The sequence below is a fragment of the Squalius cephalus genome, assembly GCF_949319135.1.
Source record: "Squalius cephalus genome assembly, chromosome: 11".
In the NCBI taxonomy this organism is placed as follows: domain Eukaryota; kingdom Metazoa; phylum Chordata; class Actinopteri; order Cypriniformes; family Leuciscidae; genus Squalius; species Squalius cephalus.
Window position 1 is genome coordinate 21,111,921 of NC_137132.1, and position 14,759 is coordinate 21,126,679.

Genomic DNA, 14,759 nt, shown 5'->3' on the forward strand with positions numbered 1-14,759 from the left:
ATAAACATAAAACCAGTATAAACAATCTAAACGGTTTTGTTTAAATTATTATAAACAGACATTTTTAATTTATGGTAAATTATTTAAATCTTATTAGAACTTGGAAGTTTTCTTGAATATATTTCTATAAAATATGCCACCCTTTTATTCTAACATATAATTACTCTTACAGCCTGGAAAAAAATAAACCATTTTTTTTTTTTCAACAGCAAGATAGATTCTCCATGACATATAAAACAAACTGCATAGCATAATATACAAGACAGATATTGTAGCATGTCAGCAAATTAATTATTAAAGTAGTAACATTTTAATAGTTAATGCCCATGAAAAAGTGATATTTCAGTCATGAGAACTCTTAGGATAGTTTGTAAAACATTGTATTAATGTAAATGGAATGTACATAGGTTTTGTCTTGCCGGACTAGATCTACTACACTGCTGAATTGCTTCTGCTTTGATCATAACATAAAATTAATGGAAACATGCTGTTTCTAGAGGTAGACTGTGCATAGCACAGCATCCTTTGAATGCGACTATGGTTACAAAGGGAAATGGTAATGAATACATGAAATCGATTGGCTGAACCAATCAGAATGCAAATAGAGTTTCATGACTGAACTATTTATTTTTGTGAGATTTGAAATAATGTTGCATATTTGACAGCTGCCTATAAATGAATAAACACATATAGGTGATTGAAAACAACTCACATCTCTGAAAAAGGAAGACAGTATTAAAAATAAAAAAATAAAATACAAATATGAATAATAGTTCAGACACTGATTATCTTCCTCTTAAAACAGGTGAGAATTTTCTGTCTGATCTCTTTAGTTTTAAAACCATAAATGAGTGGATTCACAAGGGGAGGAAACACTAAAACTGATATAGAAAACACCCTGCGCAGGTGAGCTGGAACACTCTCAGATCGATGTGCAAGAAGAGGAAAAAGAGTGTTAAACTCTAAGAAAAGGAAGACGACCAAATGAGTACCACATGTCTGAAGTGCCTTCATCTTTGTATCAGACTGCTTATTAGTAACACAACTGATTAGTATATGAATGTATGTAAATGCCACAACAGAAAGTGAAAGGACGTGGTATAAAACCATGATAAACAATCCATAGATATTGTTAACTATTGTATCTTCACACATGAGTTTCATTATAGATGGATTATAACAGACAAGATCTGCCATGTATGTCTGGCAAACCTGATGAGGCAGAAGAAGAGAGAAGAGTACAATTATGGCACTAAAATTAAAAAGCCACATCCCAGTTATGATTTTCACCAAGTTATTGGTTGTCAAAATGGCTCCATATCTCAACGGGTAGCAGATAGCGATATACCTGTCATAGGCCATAGCAGTAAGAATAACATATGATGCCCCACCATATAAGTGTACAATAAAGCCTTGAAGCAAACATGCAGAGTAGGATATTGATCTGTCCTGAGACCATATACTATACAGCAGCTGAGGAAAAAGGCTTGTAGCACCCATAGCATCATTGATAGGCATGTTAAGCAACAGTATGTACATTGGTTTATGAAGATTCCTGTTCAAGCAAATGGTGACAACAATTGTTAGATTGCAGAGTAAGATAAACAAGTATGTTGTCATTCCAAGCATGAATGCAGGATAAATGCTCATCTGAGGGAGTTCCAAAGAGTGCAAAGTCAAGACAAGTGGAAACATAGATCCATTTAGATACATAGTGAATGTTGCCTATTGACACCCTGTTTAAAAATATTAAACCAGTGTTAAAAAGGTTGAATATATTATAGTTTTTTATTTAAAAAAACAATAATTAAAATGTTTAATCCTAATCTCAGCACACCTTTGAAGCTATGTTGCTGTCTGAACTCAAGCTGTCATTTTTTCATTTAGCTTTCTTGCACCTACATATACCCTGGAAAAAGGCAGCTGTAGATTTCTAACAACAGTGCATTAAATTACCAAACCAAATAAATAAAGTCAAAATAAAGGAGGCATTTTATCATGCTTCAGAGCTGATGAAAAGCTCTTTGTTGATGTCATCCATTGCCATCTGATTTATACTTGTGCTCTGTTCACTGTAGGTTTACTATGGGAATAGGTGATGTTATTTAGCATGCACACATTACATCCAAACTAAGTGACATAGCCTGCTCTACAGATTACAATTTCACAGTCATGAAGCAAAGTGATCTGAGTTGCAGTTTGTCCTGAATCATTTGAGCATATTGCCCTCTGCTGCCCATTAAGATATAGTGCAGATAGCCTAGTGTATGCATACAAATAATGTCTTAAATATTTTCAAATGCATCATTTTAAAACATAAAATAATTGTAATATTTAGAAATATATACTTTTATTTATTAATTTCTTGATTATGGCGTTGCTAGGTGCATTATTTTCACATATAATTAATTGTACAGTAGTTTAATAAATAAGGAAGCAAAGTCCTCAGTGTTTTTAAAATGTTTTTAATCCAATTTAAATTCATGTTCCAGTTACTCTCATTTTCTGTAAAATAAATAAACAATGCTTATACTATCAACAACAAAAAAAAATCTATTTTGTATTTTTACATGAATGCGATAAATATTCTTCTTTATTAAAATCAGGCCTATAAATCTAAGAAAGTTAGTGTTTTAAGCATTTTTACACTTATTCCAAAATAATAACTATAAGAACACTCTAACAAATTTCAGATTTCATGTATATCAGTTACGACTGTAACCTTGGTTCCCTGAAGAGGGAACGAGATGCTGCGTCGATTGGGAACGCTCTGTGTGATTGCGTCAAGAAGCACGTGTGAAATCAGTCCAATGGTGTGACGAGACGTCAGAGGTGGGTGACATCATGAACCAGGAAACTATAAAGCATGCCCAAACAGTGTAACGGTAGCTTCTAATAGGCTGAAGCAAGTCGTTGACTGGCACGCAGGAGATATGGCAGGGCGACGCAGTGTCTCGTTCCCTCATCAGGGAACCAAGGTTACAGTCGTAATTGAGGTGTTCCCTTTCAAGAATACTAGCACTGCGACGATTAATGCTGTGGGAACATCTATACCCACGCCGCCATAATGGTAATTGTCTGTCTAGTGTGAAATCATGAAGAAAGCACTAAGACAAGAGCACCTGAGCCCTTGGTGTCTAGGTAGTAAAGACCTCACAAATATGTGCGGTGAGGACCAGCACATTTCTTCACAAACATCTTGTAGTGAAACTCCTGACAATAGAGCCTTAGGGGCAGCCATACTTCTAGTAGAGTGGGCTCGGACTACCAAAGGGGAAGGTAGTCCGGCGACTCATAAGCAAGAGAGATAAGTATCCACGTGCTCATCTTCTGTGTAGATTCTGGGGACCCCTTGTTAGGAGGCCCAAAACAGATGAACAGTTGATCAGATTTACACCACAGGGCAGCTCTGAGGACATAGGCATCTAATGCCTGAACCAGAAATAGCAGATTATTTCTTTCCTGGTTTGAATCCTGAAATGGCGGAGGACAGAAGGCCTGCAATACAATAGATGTGGCCACATTATTGGGGACCTTTGGAATGTAACCTGGCCTAGGGTGAAGGAACGCCTTTACCATGCCGGGTGCAAAGTTCAAGCACTTACCTTTTAAGTGATAGCTAACTGGAACCTCTTCAATAGGCTCAAAGGGAGCCAGGGATAGACCTTGGACCACCATGGCCAGATCCCATGCCATTACCCTAGAGCATATTGCAGGCCTTAGCCTCAAAGTGCCACGGAGGAAATGTGTTACCAAAGGGTCCAAATGGACAGAGATAACCCTGCAGTGAACTGCAACACTGTACCAACAGGGGAGTTAACTGGGTCCAGCTGACGACCACTGCACCAGGTAGTGAAAACTCTCTACTTCAAGGCGTACAGTTTCCTTGTGGAGGGAGCTCTAGAGTGAAGGATGGTCTCAACAACCTCAGTTGAGAGACCAGAATCTATGAGCTGGAAGCCCCTCAGAGGCCAAACCCACAGCTTCTATAGTTCGGGGCAGAGGTGAAGTATTGAGCCCCCTGTCTAGGACAGAAGGTCCGTCCTGACCGGAATCTCCCAAGGAGAGCCGTCGAGGAGAGACACACAATCTGAGAACCACACTCTGCCTGGCCGTCCGGTGGGGCGATCAAGGTGAGATGGACCTTGTCCCGGCGAACTCTCTCCAGAAATCCCGGGAGCAGAGCGATCGGGGGAAAAGCGTGCAGACGTGGCCTCGGCCTTGTCTGGGCCATAGCATCCAGTCCGAGAGGAGCTGGATGCGTGAGGGAGAACCAGAGTGGACAGTGAGACGTTTCTCGAGATGCAAACAGATCCACTTGAGCCTTGCCGAACACCCTCCATACCTGTCAACTAACAGGTGGTTACCGGGGTGCAGAGATATATAGTAACGAAGTAGAACTACTTCACTACTGTACTTAAGTACTAAAAGGCTGTATCTGTACTTTACTAGAGTATTATTTTTTTCTCCTACTTCCACTTTTACTTCAGAACATATTTTCGATGAGTTTAATACTTTTATTCCAATACATTTTTTATGTGCTGCATCGTTACTCGTTACAATTATAAAAATGTTACGAATCATTCCAAACCCACATTATCACTGCCAGAGCGGTAGATGGCTCTGTCACCAGGTTTGATGAAGCTGGCCCAGCGAATCAAGCGATCAAGAAGCGCGTGCTCCCGTTCTGCCTTTCGCTCTGCTGCCTCCATTGAGAACACTTGAGCTTTGTTAATTTGTTTCGAGACGGAAGAACCAGAAACACCACCTTCAAATTCGAGTGATCGTGGCGGTGAGGGTGAGGAAGGAGACCAGAGTCCATGTTTTGATTTGTCGGAGTGAAAGACAATTCATATAGAATGAAGTGCGTAACTGTTAGCCGTCATGAGGACGCCGACGCACTGAATCGTTCTTTGTTTAAATAGTTTAAAGTTACTATTAGAAGTAATGTTATTACCTTGACAAACTATACATCATTAAAATGATATAAGACTCAAGTTTCAGTATTTGAGCACTATTTTATTCTGAGAAACTTATAGGGACAGTTATGTCTTAATTTGTGTCAGGAGTTATGTAATAGAAAAAATAGTTGATACCTTTAATATGAATTATGAGCGTCAGCCACTCCCATTCAGAAAAAACTCCTGTGCTGTCGTCATGACAGCACTTGACCAAACAACGTCCCTCAGGGCTTTTATCTCAAAAATGTGCAGATTTTGACAAATATTGATAGATTTCATAGGTTTACTTCAGATTTCTATAGAGAGGAATAATATTTATTGAAATTATAACCAAAATGGGCCGATGTAATCATTATGAGTGCCGCTGGATACTCTGATGTACTGGGTTTTCAGTCCATACTGGCAGCCTGAGGGCGCCCTATGCACTTTTAGTCCATATATGGAACACATGAAGAAGAGCCATTCCAGGAACTCCCTGACATAAACAAAGCTTCCAGAGATCGCTGTTACATGCTGCTAAATACCCAATAAGCTGTGGAGAAAAAAGGCACAAGCAGGGAAGAGAAGAGAGGGATGCTTTAAAGGGGGAAGGGACATATTTAAGATCAGTATTTTAAGGTGTTCTTGTACATTCCTGTCCTTGTACTGCTGCTTCAGCCAAATTAATTGTGAGTGTCCTAAACATTTGAAATAATATAAACAATATGATATTCAAACTTTTGACTGTTTTCTTTAATAACTTCATAACACAATACTTGTACTTTTACTTTCAGTACTTGAGTAGTACATTTTTAAATAAACTACTTGCAATACTTAAGTATAAAAAATGTTGAATACTTTAGTACTTCTACTTAAGTGTTGTGCTTAAAGAATACTTCAACTTCTACTCAAGTCACTTTTTTGATAGAGCACTTGTACTTTTACTGTACAGGGCTGCTTTCTCCGATAACGTTGTCTCTTAGCGCTACGAAGACTCAAAAGGTACACCTTAACTACAGGTATACCTTTCCTACATGTGTTCTCCGAACTATACCTTAGGATGTTGCTTAAGGTAAACCTTCTTAAGTTCGACCTTAGCAGGCGCTGTCCATGGTGGAGGCGCTGAATAGGTTGATATCGATGCCTCGATGATCGATTGTGCGCTCTTTCCTTCACAGCGGTATAGGTAAAGTATTGAGAAAACAATGTTCTTTATAAAGAAGCGTTTTAGAAATAGTACAAACTGCATTTATCGGGGCTCATTGAAATATGTACATGCAGAAATAAATATGAGTATGTGTTTATAAATTAGCAAGTGTGCAATCCCAAACCCTCACGGCCATAAGTGTTAATGTTCTCCACAACGTATGCTGATTATCCACCAGCCATGTAGTTGACATACACTAACTGGCTCCGCGGACGGCGCCGTCTTTGATTTAAAACAAGTACTCGCTGTCTCACTGCCATAGCTATAAAGTTTGTGTAAACTCATCTTTCTTTATATAGACTCCTAAGCCTTTTCTGTCAAATGGTTCGCCAGCTGATGTGCCTTAGGATAGTAATTAAAAAGCTAACAACCATTAGTGTATGGAAACTTTATTAATGAAAACACTTCCATACACTGGGTGTAGGCTATAACAACTTAAGTATTTTATGTGTAAAATTTTAAAGTAAAGTAAAAATGTAATTTTAATACTAAATCAGATTTTATATTAAATGTTCATATAAAATTGTCTATGTGTAATTAAACTGCGATGTAAAAAAGCTTTTTGCATAGTGGTGGCCACTAGCGGTATGAACCATCAGCAGCGATAAGGTATAGCTAAGAGCGCTCCAGACCAACCTTACGAACGTATGACTTACAGAAGGTATACTTAACTAAGAAGGTTTCGGAAACCACGTATTAACGATAAGGTACTTCTTAAGGTACAACTTAAGAACAACGTAGCGTTAAGGTAGTTTCGGAGAACGCAGCCCAGTACTTTTACTGTAGAGTCTGGGTCTCTAGTACTTTATACATCTCTGCCGGGGTGGAGCCTCCATTTTAGCTGCACTGAGTGAGAACAACTTACCCTAGGACCACAGGAGGATTTGGTGCGCCAGTTTACAGAGTGGACGTGAGTGCAAACCCCCCCGGTGATTTATGTAGGCGACCACCGATGTGTTGTCTGAGCGTACGCACATGGTGGCCCCTGAGGTCTGGGAGGAAATTCTGGAGAGAAAGAAAGACAGCCATCATTTCCAGACAGTTGATGTGCCAGTAATGATGATGTCTCCTTCACAGACCATAGGCCCTATTTTAACGATCTATGTGCTTGGGCTAAAGCGCACAGCACAAGCGCACTTAAAGCATGTCCGAATTCACTTTTGGTAGTTTAAGAATGGGAAAAATGGTCTGCGCTCCCGGCGCATGGTCTAAAAGTTTTGTCCTTATTCTCTTAATGAGTAATAGGTGAGTTTTGGGTGTAACGTGCAATAAACCAATCAGAGTCTCATCTCCTATTCCCTTTAAAAGCCAGTTGTGCTCAAGCCATGACGGATTTGCAATTTACATGGCTGAATTTGCAAGCTTAAAAACTGAACACTTATCTAGCGAGGAAACGGATCTACGGGACAAAGTGTACGCGCGTTGTGGGCCCACCTATAGATGCATATTACTAACGCGCTCTTTAAATAAAAAATAAATAAATATTGCGCTATTGACTTTAGACCAGGTTTCTGTTAGTCAATGGCGCAGTCTATTTCAGTTGCCTCAAAAGAGTAACACGCCAACAATGCGCCTGAACACACCTCGTTTTCAGACCAGAACGCCCATTGGCGCAAAAATGGGGGCAAATGCATTTGCTATTTAAAAAAGGATGACAAAGAGCTCCCAGCACGGGACCTTGGGATATAGGAACCAGGGTTTCTTCCAAATAACCAAGGCATGTAATCAGCGCCGGGTGACTTTGATCATGTAAAAATGATTGCCCCTTCGGGGAAAACCCACTGGTCTTGAGCCACCACTGTAGGGGTCTCATGTACAACAGGCCAAAAGGTATCACGTTGGACGCTGCTGCAATCAGACCCAATAGTCTCTGAAACAGTTTGACAGTGAGTGACTGGCCTAGCTTTAGTCGGTTCACCACTGACAGGATTGACTCAATGCGCGCTGGAGAGAGACGTACTTGAGACATACTCAAATCCCATATTACGCCTAGAAAAGTGGTCCTCTGTGCTGGAGAAAGCACACTCTTTTTGACGTTTAACCTCAACCCCAACCTTTTCATGTGAGCGAGAGGGACATCTCAATGACGAACCGCTAGCTGATGCGACTGAGCTAAAATCAACCAATCATCGATGTAGTTCAGAATGCGGATGCCCTGAAGACGCATTGGTGCCAGTGCTGCATCCACGCATTTGGTGAAAGTGAGGGGTGATAAAGCTAGGCCGAATGGAAGAACCCGATATTGGTATGCTTCGCCCCTGAAAGCAAACCTCAGGAACTTCCTGTGTTGTGGAAGGATGGATACGTGAAAGTATGCGTATTTGAGATCTATTGTAACAAATCAGTCCTCGGATCTGATCTGTGGTACAATCTGTCTCAGCGTTAACATTTTGAACTTGAGCTGCATTACTGACTGATCCAGATTATACAGATCCAAAATGGGGTGCAACCCTCCATCTTTCTTTGGAACGATAAAATACCAGCTGTAGAAACCATTTTCTCTGTCGGGGGGAGGTAAATGTTTTATGGCCCCTTTCCCCAGTAAAATTTTTACCTCCTGTACCATAACCAGAGCCTGCTCGGGGCCCACCACTCTGTGTAGGACCCCCATAAATCTGGGGGGTCGAGACCCAAACTGAATAGTGAAACCCTTTTCGACTGTGCACAGGACCCATCAATATATATTTGGCAGTAGCTTCCACGCTGCCAGAAAATATACTAAGGGAACCAGTTTCTCGAGACAGGCCTCTGGTGTTTTTTGAGCAACCACTTCGGTGCCCTGAAGCGGAGCACCGGCAGGGAACAACAGAACTGGTAGCTCTGAGACCCTCCTCGTAGAGGGCAAGCATCTCAGTGCTGCTACATTTCCGGGCGGACACTGAGATATGGGCTCACAGTAGACCCCTGCACCCTGAAGCACGCGAGGTGGCAGGGTTGGCAGAACAGCCCCCTGAGGGCACTAAGAGGAAATGGGCACTGTATACTGAGGTGTTGACCACTTCCTCTCAGATGGGACTAGGGTGACCACCCGTCCCGCGTAGCGCGTGCGCGCACAGCGTTTGAAGCCCAATTCATGCGTCCCGCAAATTGAGACCGTGTCACGCATAATCTGTGCTTGCTCAAAAAAAAAGTTGGTCGCTATATATCCTCGAGCCTCAGGCAGCCAAACGAACATTACTTGACAGTTCAGCACGCTATTGTTGCCACACCCACCCCTCAGTTGAACTGCTGACTGTTGTCAACTTTTTCGTTGTTACCATGACAGCGCACGCACGTGCATACCAGACACACTGGGAAGGAACTTTTAGATGCGCGCTTTCCAATTCGAAAAATGGAGAAAGAGACTGAGTCTGAGAACTGGGAAAATTAATATTTGTGGCTGAAAGGTGTTGAGGGGGATACTGAGAGGGCTCTTTTGGGACATGGAGGGGAATACGATGTCAATCGTAATTTTTTTTTTTTTAATAGGTTTTTTTTTTTTTTTTTTTTTTTTTACTGTTCCTGTGGTGTTGCAACTACAATTCCTGTTAATCCTATAATTTGATATTACAATTTATTTAAAGTGAATAAATTGTAATGAAAAATAAATTTAATTAAATAGTAAATCGTAAGTGGAAGTGAATCTGTCAATTCATTGAATGTTCAAAATATTATGAATCTTTATTTAGAAAAAAATACACATTGGTTGGCCTATTCATGAGCATACATCAGCAATTACACATGTTTAGGGGAATAGGGCATTATTAATATACCATGTAAGGTGGTATGTGCTAGAAATGGGTAAACCACTATCAGTGAGTCTGCCCGTGGGGTGGGGGCACCTCCGCGCCAGGCAGTGTCCCACATTGTCCCTCAGAAACATACCCCTTGTCCCCCCTTGGGCTTATTAGCAGGTGGTCACCCTAGATGGGACTACCCTCAGAGGTCTGGCACCATTGGGTCCTCTTTCCCGTAGTCTTGGCGATAAAGACGGTCCTCTGATCCGTCTTACCCCTTGAAAGCTGCTGTTGAGAGTGCATCCCTGATAGCCCTTCTTTCTGGGGGGGGGGGGGGGGTCTAACCCTAACCCTACCCCTACCAGTCTACTAATACTCTATTAACACTCTAATGAGAGTTAGTTGACATGTAGGTGCAATTTTACTTATAGTCAACAGAGTGTGTTAAGGGACCATCAAAATAAAGTGAAATCGATACTCCTCTCGGAGTTATGACTAATACAATTCCACAGGTGCACAGGCACTAACTAAGAACAAATATGTAGCTTTTCGCTCATAACTTGCACAGATTGTAGAAAATGGCATTTAATTACTTATAGTGGATGCTCCCGATTGAAATGAGTCCCAAATCGACATAATCCATTGCGTCGATAACGATATATTCCTCACGGAGGTAGAACAAATTTAAAAATGCCCATTAGGGGGTGTCAAAGGCTAAGCAAAAAGGCTACATTGGTTCCAAATGCTGTAAATTTTGATTGTTTTATGCTATCACCACAACATTTGATCCAGATGCAGTTCACCTGTTGGGGAACTTCACCAAAAAAGAGATGTCCTCCTACCTTTTTAGTTTACTGTACCTATTGCAGTTATTGCATGTCAAATAAGAAAGATATGTGAAATTTTAATTAAAAAAAGATTTGTCCAAATGTAAAGATATTTTTTTCTAAAAATGTAAAAAGTTTTCTATCAAACAATACCTACCTTTTGACTCTCCTTTCTATGTTTTTGGAGTTATGTGTCTTTACTTTTGTGTATGTCAGAAAAAAACAACTCTAAAAATTCAGGGCTTAAAGGGTTAATTAACCTTTTTTTAATAATAAAAAATAAGTTTATAATATTCTGTGTTGGTAATAAAACTGCACAAATGTTCATTGTTAATACTGATACTGTCAGCTGATAAAACTTGTGCTCCAGGGAACATATCCATATAACATCTTGACAATGACATCATCCTAGTGGGGTTTTCCCCTCAGGTTTATAATCCACACTGATAGATAACTTTAAGACAGTATAAAAGGTCAGGTTGCTGCATGACTGCTTGGTCAATCAGTCAGACAGTTAGCAACTGCCATGTTATTGACAGCTCATAATTGTCACTGTCTTTAATGTAGAAGAGCAAAGCATTTCTAAATGTACAGAATCTGTTGTAAGTATTTTGAATATTACGCATTTATCCATACAGTATACTCCATATAGGTCGTGCTGTAATATATTTGCTATATTTGCTCTTTTCTACTTTGTTTAGAATGATATCATGTCTTCAGCCGTCAATGTCTACAATGTATCATCTGATCTGTCTCTTCAGGGCTTCGATCTGTCTCCTGAGAAGGCCATTGTTGCGTTTGTCCTTGCCGCTCTGAATTATATAATCATATTGTTCTGCAACTCCTTCCTCCTGTTCACTATCATTACCAATAAGGCTCTTCATGAACCAATGTACATTCTCCTGTTAAATTTGCCTATTAATGACCTCATCGGCTCCACTTGCCTGTTCCCTCACATCATGAGGGAGCTCCTCTTTGACACCAGGACCATGTCGTTCTCCATTTGTATCACTCAGGCTTTCTTTATTCATGTGTATGCCGTATCTGTGGTCTTCATCTTGACTGCCATGGCATATGACAGATATGTTGCTATCTGCCAGCCAATGAGATACACTACCATTATGAGCAACGTTCACATCATGAAGATCATCTCATTGGTTTGGCTCTCTAATTTGACACTGATAGCCGTGCTTTTCATTCTTCTCCTGCGTTTGCCTCGCTGTAGGTCTTATCTTACCCATCCGTACTGTGACAATCCCTCCCTGCTTCAGATGGTCTGTGCAGACACGACCATTAATAACGTTTATGGTCTGTTGTTGACAGCTGTCTGTCAGGTGGTAACAGTGGGTCTGATTTTGTACACATATCTAAGGATCCTCATAGCCTGCTTCCACAACAAAAGCTCTGACACGAGGAGTAAAGCTCTTCAGACTTGTGGTACACATCTAATTGTCTTTATCTTGTTTGAGTGTTTGGGTCTTTTCACGATAATCTCATACAGGATATCTCTCCTCACTTAAGAAAATTCATTGCGGTTGCTGCTATGATATTGCCACCGACGATGAATCCTGTTATATATGGCCTGAGAACTAAAGAAATCAGGGTCAAAGGTATCAGATTTTTCAAGCAAAAAGTTTTTGCTTCTTGAACAAATAACACTAGAGAGAATACTGGAATATATATATTTTTTAGAAAGGTGTCATACTAAATATCATTTGTACAAAACTTAATTAACTTTTCAGTTGTATATGCATTAATGTGACATATTAATCTGTCTTTCTGTCAAATCTTTCTCTCTCCATAGGTATAATGGTTTTTGTACTGTACAAACAGTATATTCTACCCCCCTACACTTACCCTACATTACCCATCATATAAAACCTTTGGCATTTTTACATTTTTAATAAAACATTGTTTAGCATGTTTGTAAAGCCATTTTAAGGCGAGACACTACAGGTGAATAGGGTAAAAATTTTAACTAGCAGATATCATCATGAAACTTTTCCAGTTGATTACCAACATTTAGATGAGAAAAAAATGTATTACAAGTTTTCTGTAATTTGATGTTTAAATATGCAAATTAGGCAATATCTAATCAAATATGCACTAATTTGCATATATTTTAAAAAACGAAATCTGAGTATTGGATAAAGCCAGGTTAAAAATTATTTTTTCATTGTGTTCACATATTAGATGGAAAAAAAATTACAGAGGGATTTATGGATATCTACTTTTGTTATCCTGTAAATCAGAAAATACTGTCAATAGCCTTAAAAAAATGATTTTCGCCGTGTTTTTTGGAATAAAATGTTATATAAATCAGGCTAGGAATAATTTATTTACAAATCCCTCTGTAAATGTCTTCATAATATAACTAGGTACAAGACTGGAAGGTTTGGTGTATATAGGTGCTACTGAAGTGGAGATTTCGAACTTAGAGTATGAGAGAAAAGTCATTTTGAGAAAACGGGCTTTAAAGATTTTTCATCAGCCAATGAGATTGCGCATTCAGCCCTTTTACTTTCGCGATTGGTTGCTGATAAAAAGGAAATGACCATATTTGGATCCGACAGGATTGTACACAAGAGAGAGAGCTTCCTAACGGTGCTTCTGATGAAAGGGTGCCGGCAGAGATCGCGGAGCAGCATGTTGATTAAGAACGCAAACTTTTGTTGAATTTATGAGAAATCTACAGACGCAAACAGGCAAAGTGTAATAAAATAAAGACCTAAATGTGTATTTCGGACTTTTTTTCAACACAAGTCTGAAAGAACACATGTTATTGAAGACAAATATCCAAAAATCTCAAAATTGACCAGTAAAAAAAAAACGATGTTTTTGCCTGCCGTGTCTCGCCTTAATGCAAGGACTCAAGAAATGTTCTCATAAACCACGTTTACATTGTAACACCAGTGTAATACCCATACAAATTTGTGTCCTCATGAATCATATAAACAAGCACACACACACACACACACACACGCACACACACACGCACACACACACACACACACACACACTTGCTTTATAAGCCATTTCAGTAGTAACAGCAGTTTGTTTACTTTTTACAGTTTTTTTTATTCGCTTTGGTACTATTTTCACAAGTAAGGTGTACATTTTCAAAACTCTTAATACAAAAATACAAACTGATCACACTTGTAACACAGCTAGTCATTCTTTCAAAACCTGATCCCACACTTTCATTACAGTTATACACATTTCAGTCCAGATGATCATTGTTTCAAACACAAGATTATGGTAATATGTAATGAGAACATTTGGTTTAATCACAGAAACACAACAGTTTGATCTTCTTTCAATTTAGTACTTTTACAGTTTTTTTCAATTGTTTACACGCAATTTTGAAAACCGGGTTCTTTTTTTCAAAATATAAATCACAATTATCCAAACACCACACTCAATTTGCATAATTCCTAGATTGTTTGCAAAATGACACACTTCAGTCAAAACATACACACTTCAGTCAAAACACATATTTGTGAAAATGCTATTAGTTTTCATTTAACCAACACAGTCCTCAATGATCAGACACTATTGCAGCCAGTTTCACACTGCTGTGATAAATAAAAAACACATTTGTAAAAAACTAATTTTAGGAAATAGCATGTGCTAGATTTTTGGCCAGACATTCTTATGTAAGGGATAATTTAGATGAAAAAAAAAAAAAAATAGTGACAAACCCACAACATTCTTCATGATTAGTTTGAGATAGGAGAATGTACACAAATAGGCCTACTATAAACTTACCAAGCACTGCACAACACTGATGCTGCAGACTGAATATTTCAAGTATTTATTTCAATACTTACAGTATTTCTTACCATAATCAGTTACAGTAATCAACCAACAATGAAATCAATGAAACAAAATCTGTAGACAAATAAAATTACTGCATGAAGTACATACACTTTGACTCTGAAGAAAAACTACTGTAAAAGCAACAAGAATACTGTAACTAATCATCTCTCCGTCTGGCTGGATCAGGCCATAAGATTTCATCCACATCACAGGCTATGTCTTCATTGGCAAGGCACCGTTGGAAGAATTA

At 39.2% G+C, this 14,759-nt stretch overlaps 2 protein-coding genes across 2 annotated transcripts; one reads left to right on the top strand and one right to left on the bottom strand.

Annotated features, from left to right (window-relative positions):
* Positions 1–774: 774 nt before the first annotated feature.
* Positions 775–1,713, bottom strand: LOC307167211 (olfactory receptor 52J3-like; the record flags this gene model as incomplete). The annotated part of the gene is made up of 1 exon (XM_079886201.1): positions 775–1,713. The coding sequence occupies one exon, from the start codon at positions 1,711–1,713 to the stop codon at positions 775–777; it is 939 nt and encodes a 312-aa protein (XP_079742327.1).
* A 9,687-nt stretch (positions 1,714–11,400) lies between these two features.
* Positions 11,401–12,338, top strand: LOC307166858 (olfactory receptor 52B4-like; the record flags this gene model as incomplete). The annotated part of the gene is given in 2 exon segments (XM_079885588.1): positions 11,401–12,201; positions 12,204–12,338. Coding segments are annotated over 2 exon segments (936 nt in total).
* Positions 12,339–14,759: the final 2,421 nt, after the last annotated feature.